The sequence below is a fragment of the Urocampus carinirostris genome, chromosome 18 (genome assembly GCF_059441175.1).
Source record: "Urocampus carinirostris isolate Australia breed hairy pipefish chromosome 18, RoL_Ucar_1.0, whole genome shotgun sequence".
NCBI lineage: Eukaryota > Metazoa > Chordata > Actinopteri > Syngnathiformes > Syngnathidae > Urocampus > Urocampus carinirostris.
This window is the reverse complement of record NC_142366.1, coordinates 19375719-19389677: the sequence shown is the minus strand read 5'-3', so window position 1 is coordinate 19389677 and position 13959 is coordinate 19375719. Positions and strand designations below refer to the sequence as shown.

The following is a 13959-nucleotide window of genomic DNA, read 5'->3' as shown; positions in this document are numbered from 1 at the left end:
AGTTTCTAAAATAACAACGTATCATGTTATTATCATGTTGTTACAATGTTATCACTGGTTACTTATTACAGGTAAGGTTAAATCGACTCACTCAACCACTAAAACATCATTTTACTAGAGAATCACAATGACCCATTACCGGTGTGCTATTTTCAAACAGATCTCCTCAGGGTGCCCCACATTGGAGAACCCTGTACTATACCTTCATAATGTGTTAAAGACACAGTGTGTATTATTTAGCACTTCCTAGTGATAAAAAAAAGAAAAACAATATTAATTTGAATGATAAACAAAAATACATATGCTATTATATAAAGGTGCATTATTTGAACGCAGGTGGGTGGTGAAATTTGAATTTATTTGATACAACATCGGCCTTACCTCGGACGAGCTGACATATTTGTCAGCCATCTTGCTGATAAAGTACCCAGAAAAATCAAAAAACCTTGCGAGAGGCAAAAAGATGAGAAGAGAAATACTGCTTTTTGGTTACTGTGAGTCAGCGTAGCTTGTACTCTTCCTTGAGTTTTTTAGCATTGGTTTTGGCTTGCATGACTCAATACAGCGACTTTCAGTGGTCAAATTTTACACAGTGCTCCTTTAATAATTTCACAGATAAGTCGCTCTAGAGCAGGGGTGTCAAACTCATTTTAACTCGGGGTCCACACTATAGAACAAACGTTCTCGGGGGCCGGACTAGTAGATTGAGTAGAAAGAAAAAGAGAGAGAAAGAAAAAAGAGAAAGGGAGGGAGAGAGAAATAATGTTAGAAACAAAAGAGATAAAAAGAGAAATAGTGAGAGGGGGGAAGAGAGAGAAAGAAAGAAATCCAAAAAGAAATAGAAAGAAAGAAGGAGAGAAAAGGGAAGAGAAAGAGAGAAGGGGAAAACAAGAGACAAGGGGAAAACAAGAAAGAGAAAAGGAAAAAAGGAAGAGAGAGCAAAAGAGAGACAGAGAAACAAAATAGAAGAAGAGAGACAGAGAAAATAGGAGGAAGAAAGAGATAGAGAGAGAGAAAGAAATACAACTACAGTGCCTTTGTGAGAAACACCTGGCTTTGGCAACATCAAGTGGACATACAGTAGTTCAGCCTGCAGCTCGTTTTTCTCTTGCTCTTCCCTCAGCCTTGTCTCGCGGGCCAGTTTCTGTCAGGAACCAGAAGAGGATCAGGACCCAAACGCGTGACGTTCTCACTCAAGCCATTCTTTTTACGGGAAATGGGGAGTCATGCACGTCAGGCATCCGGTCTTGCGTGGATGGACAGGAAGCCAGAGACCGACGAGATCGATTCCAATTGCCCGAGTTGATATCACACAGATGGGGGCGATACCAGACAGGATGGGACAGGACAGACATGATAGATAACAAATCAGGATATCGAAAACAAACAGGAGAAATTAGACGAGAAACTGGAGAAAATAACAATCAGGACAAAAATAGACCGAAACAAAACTGGAGACCGAAACTAAACAAGACAGAATAAACGGGAACAATACGGGATAGGAAATACCAACAGGAACAGGACCGTGTCAAAACCCACGTCTTGCGGGGCAGATGTTCGTTGACGGACTGACCGAGTAAGAGAGAGCGCACTGAGCTTAAAAAGACGGAAAGCCAATCTGTTAATGAGCCGCAGCTGGTGCCACACGGGCGGGGCCAATTGGGCACCATCGCAACCGTGAGTTTCAATCCCTTAGCGGGCCTGTTTGGCACCCCTGCTCTTGAGTATAAGTCGCACCCTCATCCCCCAAAAAAAATCATAAAAAACATGACTTATATCCTGCGAAATGCAATACTTTTGTTCCCTCCCAAGTGGGTATAAAATATGAAAATAGACGTATCTAAAATGTATACTAGAAACTAAAATGACCTGGTAAGAAGCACAGTCTCATTTCTATTGGTTTATGTTGTGACAATGGCTGTCCCGTTTCGCCTGTTTTCGTTTCAATACGTTGAAATCGACATAAATATTATCAGGGTCGGTAGGGTTACTTTAACTGGATTACTTTCAATTACTTTTGGATTACTCCAATACCAAATATGCTAATAAAAGACAAAAGAAACTAAATCTGAATAAAGTGATGACTCACAACACGTGGTAAGCTTTCTCTCCTGGCTTTGATCTCTTCGATCTCCGGCAAAACTAACATAAAATGCGACAGAAACAAAATGAAAATAAATCCAAACATCATTTTTGCCGTTCCATGTATTTCGTTACACACCAAGCCTGCACAAAAATTAGTTTATTTTGTCTTTTATTAGCATATTTGGTATTGGAGTAATCCAAAAGTAATTGAAAGTAATCCAGTTAAAGTAACCCTACCCAACCCTGAATATTATCCAGGGCAATTTTCAAGTCTTTCCTTCCTCACTGACCATCGACTCAAATGCAAATGTCCCATATATTTTACCCTTTGTATCGAGAGTTATCAACCATTTGATAAGTAAGCAACTCCAGGAAAAGAGCGGCCGGTTGCAAAAATGATATGTCATCCTTTTATGATACGTCTCAACCTTGCATAATTTTTGAGTAACTTTAATTCAATCTTCATTCAAGCCATGTCATAAAGGCATAAAACTCTCAGCTATTGACACCATTCTTCACGAAATTCTAAGTATTTCCATAGGTTAAACAGACTAATGGACTGGAGTCAACTTGATTGGAGCTGGAATTCTAAGAACAGCTATCTTATGGACCGAATGACTTCATCACGTTCCAGGGAAACCACCAACCATCAAGGAACCGGGACAAATAAACCGGGTTCGGCAGGGTTATTTTAAAAATGTAATCCGATTACTGAAATGTAATCGGTAACGTAATCCAAGGACCATAATAATGCAGAGGTTCTCAAATAGTGGGGCGGGAGGCTCCGTCAAGGGGGGTGTGGGCGTGTTTGAACTCAGGGATTTTTTTTTTTCACTTTCTTGAGAATCAAGTGCAATAGCACCTCCACTACACTAGGGAGCAGTGGCGCTCTCATTGGCAGTGCTTTGTTTACATTTAACCTCCACTCTGTGCAAATAGCAAAAAGCACAGGTGTCAAACAGGCGGCCCGCGGGCCAGATCAGGCCCGCGAGACAACACTCAGAGAAGCTCAAGAGAAAAACAAGCTGCAGGTTGAAATATGTCAACTTGATGTTGCCAAAGCCAGGTGCCTCTCACAATGACACTGTACTTGTATTGATTTCTCTCTCTTTCTCTCTCTCTCTTTTCCACCCCTTCTCTCCCACTCCGTCTCTTTCACCCTCTGTTTCTGTTTTTCTCTTCCTTTGTTGCTCTTTGTCTCTTTCTCTCTCTGTGTCTTTTAACCTCTTTTGCTCCAACTTCCTTTTTTCCTTTTCTTTCTCTCTTCATACCCTTTGCGCTTTCTTTTCCCTTTTCTCTCCTTCTGTCTTTCTATTTCTCTTTGGATTTATTTCTTCCTCCCCCTTTCTTTTCCCCCTCTCTCACGACTTTTTATCTTTAGTTTCTCACGCTCTCTCCCTCTCTTGCTTTTTCTTTCTTTGTGCCACCCTCTCTCCTTTTCAGTCCCTCTTTCTCTTTATCTCTTTTTCTTTCTCTTTAATCTACTAGTCCGGCCCCCGACAGAATGTTAGTTCTATCGTGTGGCCCCCGATTTAAAATGAGTTTGACACACCTGGTATAAAGCATGGACTATGAAGTGTAGATACAAAGTGGAGTAGACCCTCAAGTGACTCCATGAAAGGGTAGTACAGTACGTGCTGCTATTAGCCATTCCCAGATTTTCCCGAACGTAAACACACGTAGCCAAACATGCTCTTCGTGTCACCGCCACAGTTCAGAGTTCAGAGATGACAAGGAGGAGGTAGAACTACCCGGAAGATGGTAGGGTGGAGGATCTTTTTCTCTGTAACTTTTTTTGTATTCCGATTACCGTTACATATATTACGTTACTCCCCAAGCCTGCAAACAAACAATCCTATTGACTGCTCTAGTTATGTGGCACGCTGAGGTGGAAGTTTCACTATCTTACCCCTGACACATTTCTTTTCTATGATCATAAGGTTTATCAGCGTTTGTCAATATAATTTCTCTTTAATTATTTTACTGTGTCCGCAACTGATAGGATTTCACAACAGTAAATCTGAGTTGTTGAACTCATTTGAACTAGTAGGTTCTACAAATACTTTTATTTATGAGTTTTGTCTAATAAATTGGGTAGTGTTGTGTCTAAAAACAAACAAAATACTAAATAGATAAAGGAAAATGTTCTATAATCTTGGACTTGCTCATAAAGCAAGGTCAATTCCACACCTGCTTGTTCAAATTCATGTCAACATTGAGCTGACGTGTAAAAGTCAAGACAGTCGTCAATAATGATCTTTTTGAGGTCAGAATTTGGTTCCAGGTTGTTTACATGAATGATTATGTTGTTTGTGCTGTAACTTTAAACGGAGAAAAGGAAAAATAATGTACTAAAAATGATGACATCATCAATTTTAAGCCGAGAGTTCTATTTAGATCGGAAGTTGTAAATGTTTTTAATAAGATTTTGTTATCATTCTTTTAAACACACTCTCCCCCCTCCCCTCATTATAAAAATAGAATAATTTACCAAAAATTCCGGACTATAAGCCGCTAGTTTTTTCCCCAAACTTTCAACCCTGCGGCTTATTCAGTGATGCGGCCAATTTATGTAATTTTTCTAACGGCCGCCAGCGGCGCTCGAGTACAAAATGTAAGATTTAGACCGGTGGAATATATGCGCCGAGGAAGACTGCAACTTCTTGGCTTGTGCATAAATTAAATTAGCGTAAACATACCCTCATCATGCAAAATGCAAAAAGAAAGGCACATGACGCAGCTTTCAAGCTAAAAGCAATCGAGCAGTCCGATAAAGAAGGAAACAGAGCTACTGCACGTAATCGGGAGTGGATGAGAGTTCCAGCGATGGTGACAGCGCAAGTGAGGCTGCGGGAGCGTGGGACGACGTCTATAGGACAAAGTTTGTTTCCGACACTGAGGAAGACGACTTTGATGGCTTCAGTTCTAAGGAGGAAGATGAGGACGGTTTACCGTGATTTTTACAAGTACGGTATGTTTTTTTAACAGATGCGTTTACTGTGTTGCGAGCGTGTTGCTACTATTAACTGCCCTGTCACAGGCACCGTTTGGGAGGAAAGTTAAAATAATTATTATTTAAGCTTTGAAAACTCTCTCGGTGTACCGCCTTTCTTTGTAAATATGTGTAACCCATGTATAATATGTATTTGCAACTGTATATTTTTGTAATGTATTTATTTTAGACACTTATTCTGATATGTTTTGCACGGGCGAATGAAAAAGGAGGGGTGGAACAAACGCGGAGTGACAGGAAGTGGAGACCGGTAAAGGTGAGGAACAGACAGACCTGTTTGTGGACACGGCGAACAATAGTGGATATATATTTTTCCCACCCTTACCTTTGGAAATATACACTTTTTTCCTTGGATTACTTTCAACGGGACCCGGACTCTGCAGGTCTGCATCAAACCTTAAGTACGGGTATCATTTTCCGTTCATTTTGCTGACTGTGATTTTTGGAGAGTGCACTTTAAAGAAGGACATTTAGTTTCAATCATGGATGGTGGCTCATGAAGTTCTCCCAGTCAGAGCCGTAATGCACCACCGAGGAATGTCAGCGACTTCGACGTGCCCTCGACCTGGCTGTGGCGCCCAGGAGTCGGTGAGGCACCTTTTTTGTGAGTGCAGCCCTGCCCAGGTCTTGTGGACAATGGCCGACCAACTAGGAAAGTTCCCGGACTTGCCAGCAGGGGAGGTCCCTGATGCACAGTACGTGCTTTACGGGGTGAGTCGGTCGAGGAGGCCTCGGAACGACTTTGCCAGGGACTGGCTCACTCTCGCCGCCATCAAAGACGCCATCTGGACCTCCAGAAACCTGCTGGTATGGAGGTCCAGGCAGATCCCCCCCGTGGCTGTGCTCCAAATGGCTGCAGATACCATACAATCTGCGAGCGGCGGGCCTAGGACGCAGCCATAAAGAGGACTCGTCTGCACCCACCCGGAGGGGGGAGCCGGAGCTACACTGTGGGAGTCCCGGCAGCAACGGCCTGGGTTGTGGAACCCAGAAGGGAGAGGACCCACGCAGAAGGGAGAGGACCCACACAGAGGACTGGAAGAATGCTGCTTGGGAGGGTGGGATGGCAGAGCTATGCCCTTGCACAATAGTATTGCCTTTTACACGCTGGTTAACTACTGTTAAAAGAAAATAACTCTGAAATTGTTTAATTGATGTTGAAAATGTCAGGAAAAAATGTTAAAACGTCATATCGTCACGTCATATTGTCAGATATAAAAAAATTGTGAATATGCTTGATGGCTGTTGAGATTGTCGTGTTTGTTTTTGCTGCTGTTGGTGTCGGTGGATTTGTTCAGACCGAGGACAATCGACTTTGGCCTGGACGGATCTATTGACACTAACAAAGATGTTATATAATGAAATTGTGAATATGCTTGATTGCTAATAAGATTTTCGAGAAGGTTTGTTCAAACCTCACTTTGTGTTTGCTGTTAAAAACGTCATATTGGAATATAATATTGTGAATGTGCTTGATTGCTGTTGAGATTGTCATGATTGTTTTCTGTTTTTAGTGTCAATAAATTTGTTCAAACCACAGACCAAAAATAATCGACTTTGGCCTGGACGGATCTATTGACACTAACAAAGATGTTATATAATGAAATTGTGAATATGCTTGATTGCTATTAAGATTTTCGAGAAGGGTTGTTCAAACCTCACATTGTGCTTGCTGTTAAAAAAGTCATATTGAAATATAATATTGTGAATGTGCTTAATCGCTGTTGAAATTGTCATGATTGTTTTCTGTTATTAGTGTCAATAAATTTGTTCAAACCCAAAAAATTTAGTTTCAATCGCGGGACTTAAAGTCGGGTTTGGGTTAATTTTGTGTTTGTGTCACATTTTTTAATGTGGGCGCATGCGGCTTATATACAGGTGCGGCTTATGTAAGTACAAAATTGGTTTTCCTCTTAAAATGTGGTGGGTGCGAATTATAATCAGGTGCGCCCTATAGTCCGGAATTTACGGTAATTACAGTCTTCTATTTTACTTAAAACAAGCAGGGATAACATACACCAATTTCTATAACAGAGCTAGATTTTTAATATCGATTTACAGAATCGCTTACCAATGTGATACGCATTTCTAAAATAACATGTTATTACTATGTTGTTACTATGTTAGTACCAGGTTGTATTATTGGAGGTCAACCAGTTGAAAATAAAATTTCCTAGAAAATCACAACATCGTATATTTTCAGAACCAGTAGGCGGGCTACTCAGGTGGTCCTAAAGCGGCTACCTGGTGCCCGCGGGACCCCAATTTGGAAACAGTTGTTCTAGAATGCGTCCATTTCTTGTCATTCTGCACCATGGCCACTTGAGGGCTGTGTTACAGACATGACGTTTCAGTTTATGGAAAGTTCAAGTTCAAACAGATTTGTGTTCTACGCAGAGGATAAAGTTTACGACTGTGGCTATATTGTTTATCTACATCTCTCATTTATTATTTTGAAGTCAATGGATACAATGAATTATAGCTTATGATATTGCAAGTTATTTGTTAGTGTTAGCATAGATCTACTAGACCGGGAATTGGTAACGAGCGTCTCTGGAGCCGCAAGAGACTCTTTGGCGCTCCCTAGTGGCTCCCCTGCACTTTTTCCAAAAAATTATTGATAATGGAAAATTACATGGTTTCTTCAGGAAGACAAACAGGACACATTCTTAAAAATGTCAATAACTATAGATATATACAGTGTGTGTTGCTTTATTTTTTTGTTTTATTCGTTTTGGTCCAGTATGGCTCTTTCAACATTTTGGGTTGCCAACCCCTCTACCAGACAAAAGAATAATCCTTCTCTACAACGGTGTTTACTTTTCAGTTTTGCTACTTCACGGATTTGCATGATACAGTGTGATCGGTATTCTGATTTGGAAACCCCATGGTTTAGCCACCCCTTTGAAGCCAAGAGCTAGTTTTTGTTGCTAATTAGCGCTAAGGGTAAGCAATTTGATATGCATTTTGTAGATAACCAGTCTGTGGGATAAGGACACACTACATTGAAGACCCCTGGGCTAAACAGTCTCCCGCTTAGTATTATTTGAAGAAACTGTAGTTATTTGTGAAAAAAATATATTTAAAAAAATGTGTATGCTGTGCTTCCATTTGTTAAACAAAAGCTTGAACCTGTGATAAAAGATCTGTTCTTTGATTTCAGTGTATAATCCAATATAAATTATTGTAAAAATAATCTTAAAAATGTATTGATTTCACATATTTTGCTTATCATGGGTTCCGATTGGAAGGTAACATCCGCAAGAGGGGGATTACTGTATACAGGACTGTCTCAGAAAATTGGAATATTGTGATAAAGTTCTTTGTTTTCTGTAATGCAATTAAAAAAACAAAAATGTCATACATTCTGGATTCATTACACATCAACTGAACTATTTCAAGCCTTTTATTATTTGAATATTGCTGAATTTGGCTTACAGCTTAAGAAAACTCAAAAATCCTATCTCAAAATATTAGAATATCATGAAAAAGTATACAAGTAAGGCTATTCAACTAATCACCTGAATCATCTAATTAACTCGAAACACCTTGCGAGGGTTTCCTGAGCCTTAAAAACACTCAGCTTGGTTCAGTAAACTAAATCACAAGTATGGGGAAGACTGCTGTCCAGAGGACCATCATTGATACCCTCCATCAGGAGGGTAAGACACAAAAAGAAATTTCTCAAAGAGCAGGCTGTTCACAGAGTGCAGTTTCAAAGCATATCCACAAAAAGTCTGTTGGAAGGGAAAAATATGGCCGGAAACGCTGCACAACCAAGAGAGATGACCCCAGCCTTAACAAAATTGTGAAGAAGAGCCGCTTCCAGAATTTGGGGGAGCTTAAAAGACAGTGGGCTGAAGCTGGAGTCCAGGTATCAAAAGCCACAGTTCACAGACGTGTCCGGGAAATGGGCTACAATAGCCGTATTCCCATGGTCAAGCCACTTCTGAACTCAAGACAACGGAAGAAGCGTCTGACTTGGGCTATGGAGAAGAAGCACTGGACAGTTGCAGAGTGGTCCAAAGTCCTCTTTTCAGACGAAAGCAAGTTTTGCATTTCATTTGGAAGTCAAGGCGCCAGAGTCTGGAGAAAGGCTGGAGAGGAGCAAAATCCAAGTTGCTTGAAATCCAGTGTGAAGTTCCCACAGTCAGCAATGGTTTGGGGAGCCATGTCAGCTGCTGGTGTTGGTCCACTGTGTTCCATCAAGTCCAGAGTAAATGCAACTGTGTACCAAGAGATTTTAGAGCACTACATGCTTCCATCTGCTGAAAAGCTCTATGGAGATGAGGATTTCATTTTCCAGCATGATCTGGCACCTGCCCACAGTGCCAAAACCACCAGTAACTGGTGCACTGACCATGGCATCACTGTCCTTGATTGGCCTGCTAATTCCCCTGACCTGAACCCCATCGAGAATTTGTGGGGTATAGTTAAGAAGAAGATGAAAGACACCAGACCTGCAAATGAGCTGAAGGCCGCTATCGAAGCATCCTGGGCATCAATAACACCTCAGCAATGCCACAGGCTGATTGCCTCCATGCCACGCCGGATTGATGCAGTAATCCGTGCAAAAGGATTCCCAACCAAGTACTGAGTGCATCAATGGACATTTTCAAATGTTTGATTTAGTTTTGCTGTTATAAAATTATTTTTTTTACTTGGTCTGAGGAAGTATTCTAATATTTTGAGATAGGATTTTTGAGTTTTTTTCAGCTGTAAGCCAAAATCAGCAATATTCAAATAATAAAAGGCTTGAAATAGTTCAGTTGATGTGTAATGAATCCAGAATGTATGACATTTTTGTTTTTTTAATTGCATTACAGAAAATAAAGAACTTTATCACAATATTCTAATTTTCTGAGACAGTCCTGTACATTTCAAAGGTGGATTCGATTTATCATCGTTAGTCATTTAGATCAACATTGAATCATTCAGAGATCCTCACTGAACTTCTGGACAGAGTTTGCTGCACTGAAAGTGAAGGGGCTGAATTATTTTGCACACCCACTTTTTCGTTTATTTGTTAAGTTTAAAATATCCAATAAAGTGTGTTCCACTTATTATTGTTTCTTCACAAGAAATTACAGTTTTATATTTTTTGTGTTTAAAGTCTGAAATGTAGCAAAAGGTCACAAAGTTCAAGGGGGACAAATAGTTTCGCAGGCCATTGTATTTTGTATTGTTTAGTGCCTCCTACTGGTAAAAAGAAATAATTAACAAAAAAAACAAAACAATACTGATTTGAATATTAAGCTAAAATACATGGAACATCATATAAGAGCATTTTTTAAAATACTCATAAGTCAAAAAAATTATATACACTACCTTGGTATAACGGGTACTCCAAAAAAACAAAAACCTTGTCAAAGTCCGGGTAAAGTGAAGAAAGATGGCATGGTTTGGTCACTTGGTGTCTCCGTTGTCAGCTATGTTTCTTGTGCTTTGTAGCACTCGCTTTCGGTTGCCTTACACAAAACAGCGACATCTAGTGGTAAAATTATAAACAAACAATTATACACAAGGTGTCAGGGACTATTTTCCTTTAAGTTTAATCGAGTCACCGACACCATACAACAAATATTTTCTGGATGATGCCTCCGATTGATTGGGCGGCTTACTCATGGTACCAGTGAGACGGGAGTCTGAATTTCGACAAATCTATTGGTGCTTAATTCCTGCAGAAATGCAAAACTTTAATAAGTGTACAATGACGTAGATTTAATTTTAAATTGATTTCTGACTGTTTACAAGGCGTTAAAATAATAAACTTTGGTGTTAATCAAAAATTGAAAACAAAACATGCATGGTAAGTCCTCATTAACAACTTTGTTCCAATGGTGTACTACAAACCCTTCAACTGTAAAAGGTTGAGTTATTTCATAATACTTGTTTTTAATAAGACTGCATTCTGAATATTTTTATATTTTGACTTACCGTTTCAAAATAAATACCCCATCACAAATTCACAATTTATAGACACATATTTGCAATTCTATGAAGAAACGGGGGAAAAAACCCAATGTATTTAGGAGAAATCAAATTGCAACTATATCACATATATTATATATGAGGAAAAACTCACATTTATGAACAATAAAGGCGCAAATTCGGGAGTTTATTGCTCGTAAATTTCTGAGTTTATTACTTGCAAATATGCCACTTTAAATAAATCATATATTTGCAATTTTATTAAGTAAATTTACGTGAAAAATAGATAACCGAAATAAATTTCTCACAATTTTTTCTTCATTTACCAGGAATAAATGAGCAAATATGGGGCAATATCAAATCTCAATTTTGACTATTTTCTAATAAATGCTGTTATGTTGAACTCAAATTCGCCACTTCAAAAAGTTTTTTTTTGACTTATTTGTGTAAATTTGTTAATCAATTTTTCTCTCCCTTCTAAAAAATATAAATCGAAAACACCTGCAGTCACATGCGCTCGTGAAATTGAACTTGGCGCATGTTCGGTCAGTTTCTGGAAGAAAGTGCAAATTAAACTTGAGATTTTCAAGAGTAATACAAGTGATTCAGTCATTCAGCTTCGACTTGCGGAATGATGACATCATTTAAGGCTTTTGTGAGTGGAGAAATCAAAAGTGGACCGTAAGAGTACTGTATTTTCCACACTATAAGGCGCCCCTCCCCCGAAAGTATGTGATTTTTTTTCATATATAAGACTCACTGGACTATAAAGTGCATGGAATTAAACTACAGTAAGGACGAGGGTTGCACAAGAATGTATAAAATACTGAATTTGTGCACTTTTTATAATTGCATAACATCGGATGCAGCAGGTGTCATATGTATCCCTAACAGTCAAGGGAAGTGTTTCTAAACTGATGGGCCGGGGACTTGTTTTCTTTGGCCAAATGATGAAGAAAAAACATAGGGTCAATTTCACTCCTTTACAGTACATGCTGAAAATGCCCTGCTTGATCTCGTTTTTCTGTTCAGTCAATCTGAATCGTTCAGAGGGACCACATCTCATCCTATTGCGAATTTTTGGGTTTTATTACCTTTTTCTGGCCATAATAATGAGTCCCAAGAACATTAGTGAAGGAGACAACTGTGAAAATGGTATACAAGTGTCTGCCATTGAAGCGCTGCTGGAGGGTACAGTAAATGGTTTCAAAATATTAGATTTTAAGCGTTTGACCTGAATATTCATCTTTATTAACTATATAATTGAATAATAACTGCTGTTTAGTTACACGCTTTGTTGATTTGTTTCTGTATTTCTTTAAGTTTGTGGCCATTTTTAAGCAGTTTTAGGGGGTTGTTTACATGTGATGTAGGCCTATGTGAGCATATATATACGGTACTTGAAGTCGTCTTGGTTTTGCTGGTCATCTTGTTTTTTGAAGGTGAATATATTCTAGTATCTCAGCTTTAAACTGTACAATACTTTCATTGGAGAGATTAGAGAAGTGGAATTGTTTTCTTGTTTTGGTCGCAGATGATAATTAGGGTGGAATTTTGGGTCCTGAAGCCAGACCAGTTGAGAACCAGGGTCAAGTGGATATGATCCGGCTCTCTTCCTGCCGCAATCTAGGTTGCAACCAATTGTGAACAACTATTCGAGTCCCAAGCGACCTGCTGGTAAAGATTTGATGCTCTTACCATTGCTATCCAGTTCGAACCCCTCATTGTTTTGTAGTTGAGGCAAGCGATAAATGTATTAACTGATGAAGGAATATGGTAACGGATTTCCAATTGTGTCTGCATATAAGGCGCACTGAATTATTAGGCGCTCGTTCAAATTTGTGGCCAATTCGGGGTTTTGAGTGCGCCTTAGAGTGTGAAAAATACGGTATAACACTTTTTATTGTGGCCAGCATGACGGACAAACAAAATTTGTTGTGTTAAGGCTGCTGATTGTCTACATGAGTCGACAGCAAGGCTCCTTATTGGGAGACTGTTCTTCTTCGGGGGCTCGCAGTTTCAGAAGGGGGGGATCTCCACTCGCCGGTGTGAAAAACACCCGGTTGGGTGTTTCCGCATTTTGCGTAGAAGGGCTCGGCACCTCGGAGGCAGAAAGGCTCTCCTCCTCGATGGGGGGCGTCAAAGGCGGCGGAGGCGCCGGGTACTTATTCAGCTTGGCGGCCGCCCGTTGCCGCTTGAGATCCGCTAAGGTTTGGTGCGATTTTTCCCGGGTCATACTGTCCGAGCCTTCGTCTTCGGCTGATGCCGAGTTTAGGCTGTAAGAGGCGCTGCGTTCCATGCGACTTCCGCCGCTCCATTGCTCACCGGGTACAGAAGACGCCAGAGAAACGGATGTCCCGCCATTGCCGAGGTTTGCCGCGCTATCGGCGATTGTTGTGAGAGACTCATCCGCCTGCGGCGAGGATTCCCCTCCGACCTGATCAATAAAAGGAATGAAAAATGTATTTATTGACATTTTTACAGTAACAGTGATCAGGGGGATATTGGATTAAGCCGGGATTTGTTTATTATGTACATTATCCACTGAGACAGCTAATTCATTGCAGTCCAAATGCAGATTCAATTTTATCTTTTTTACTTTTCTTTACTTCTCTATATATTTTGTAATGTTATTTAACCATATGCATGTATATTACACATAACTAGGACTTACTGTATACTATTTTATTATTCTAATGTTTTTTATCTAGGGTACCGAGGATCTACTGTGAATGTACAGTGTTTCTATTTCACGGGTTTTGACTATCGCTGGCCCCTATTGGAACGGAATCTCCACAAAAAAACAAGGGATTACTGTGTTATTATTTAATATACCGTATTTTATGGGGCACATTAGTAATATCGTGGCCCAAAGTAACATGTGCGTTATTACACGAGGTATATATAATGATTGATCAATCGATAATACC

At 39.8% G+C, this 13959-nt stretch overlaps 1 protein-coding gene across 4 annotated transcripts in view; it reads right to left on the bottom strand.

The window, feature by feature from the left end:
• Positions 1-10092: 10092 nt before the first annotated feature.
• Positions 10093-13959, bottom strand: part of ppp1r16a (protein phosphatase 1, regulatory subunit 16A) — a 28474-nt gene continuing 24607 nt past the window's right edge. For all 4 annotated transcript variants that reach the window (XM_088322578.1, XM_088322579.1, XM_088322581.1 and 1 more), the window contains one exon: positions 10093-13466. In XM_088322578.1, the coding sequence (XP_088178704.1) occupies positions 12987-13466 (480 nt within the window). In that variant the 3' untranslated portion in view covers positions 10093-12986. The remainder of the gene's footprint in view (positions 13467-13959) is intronic.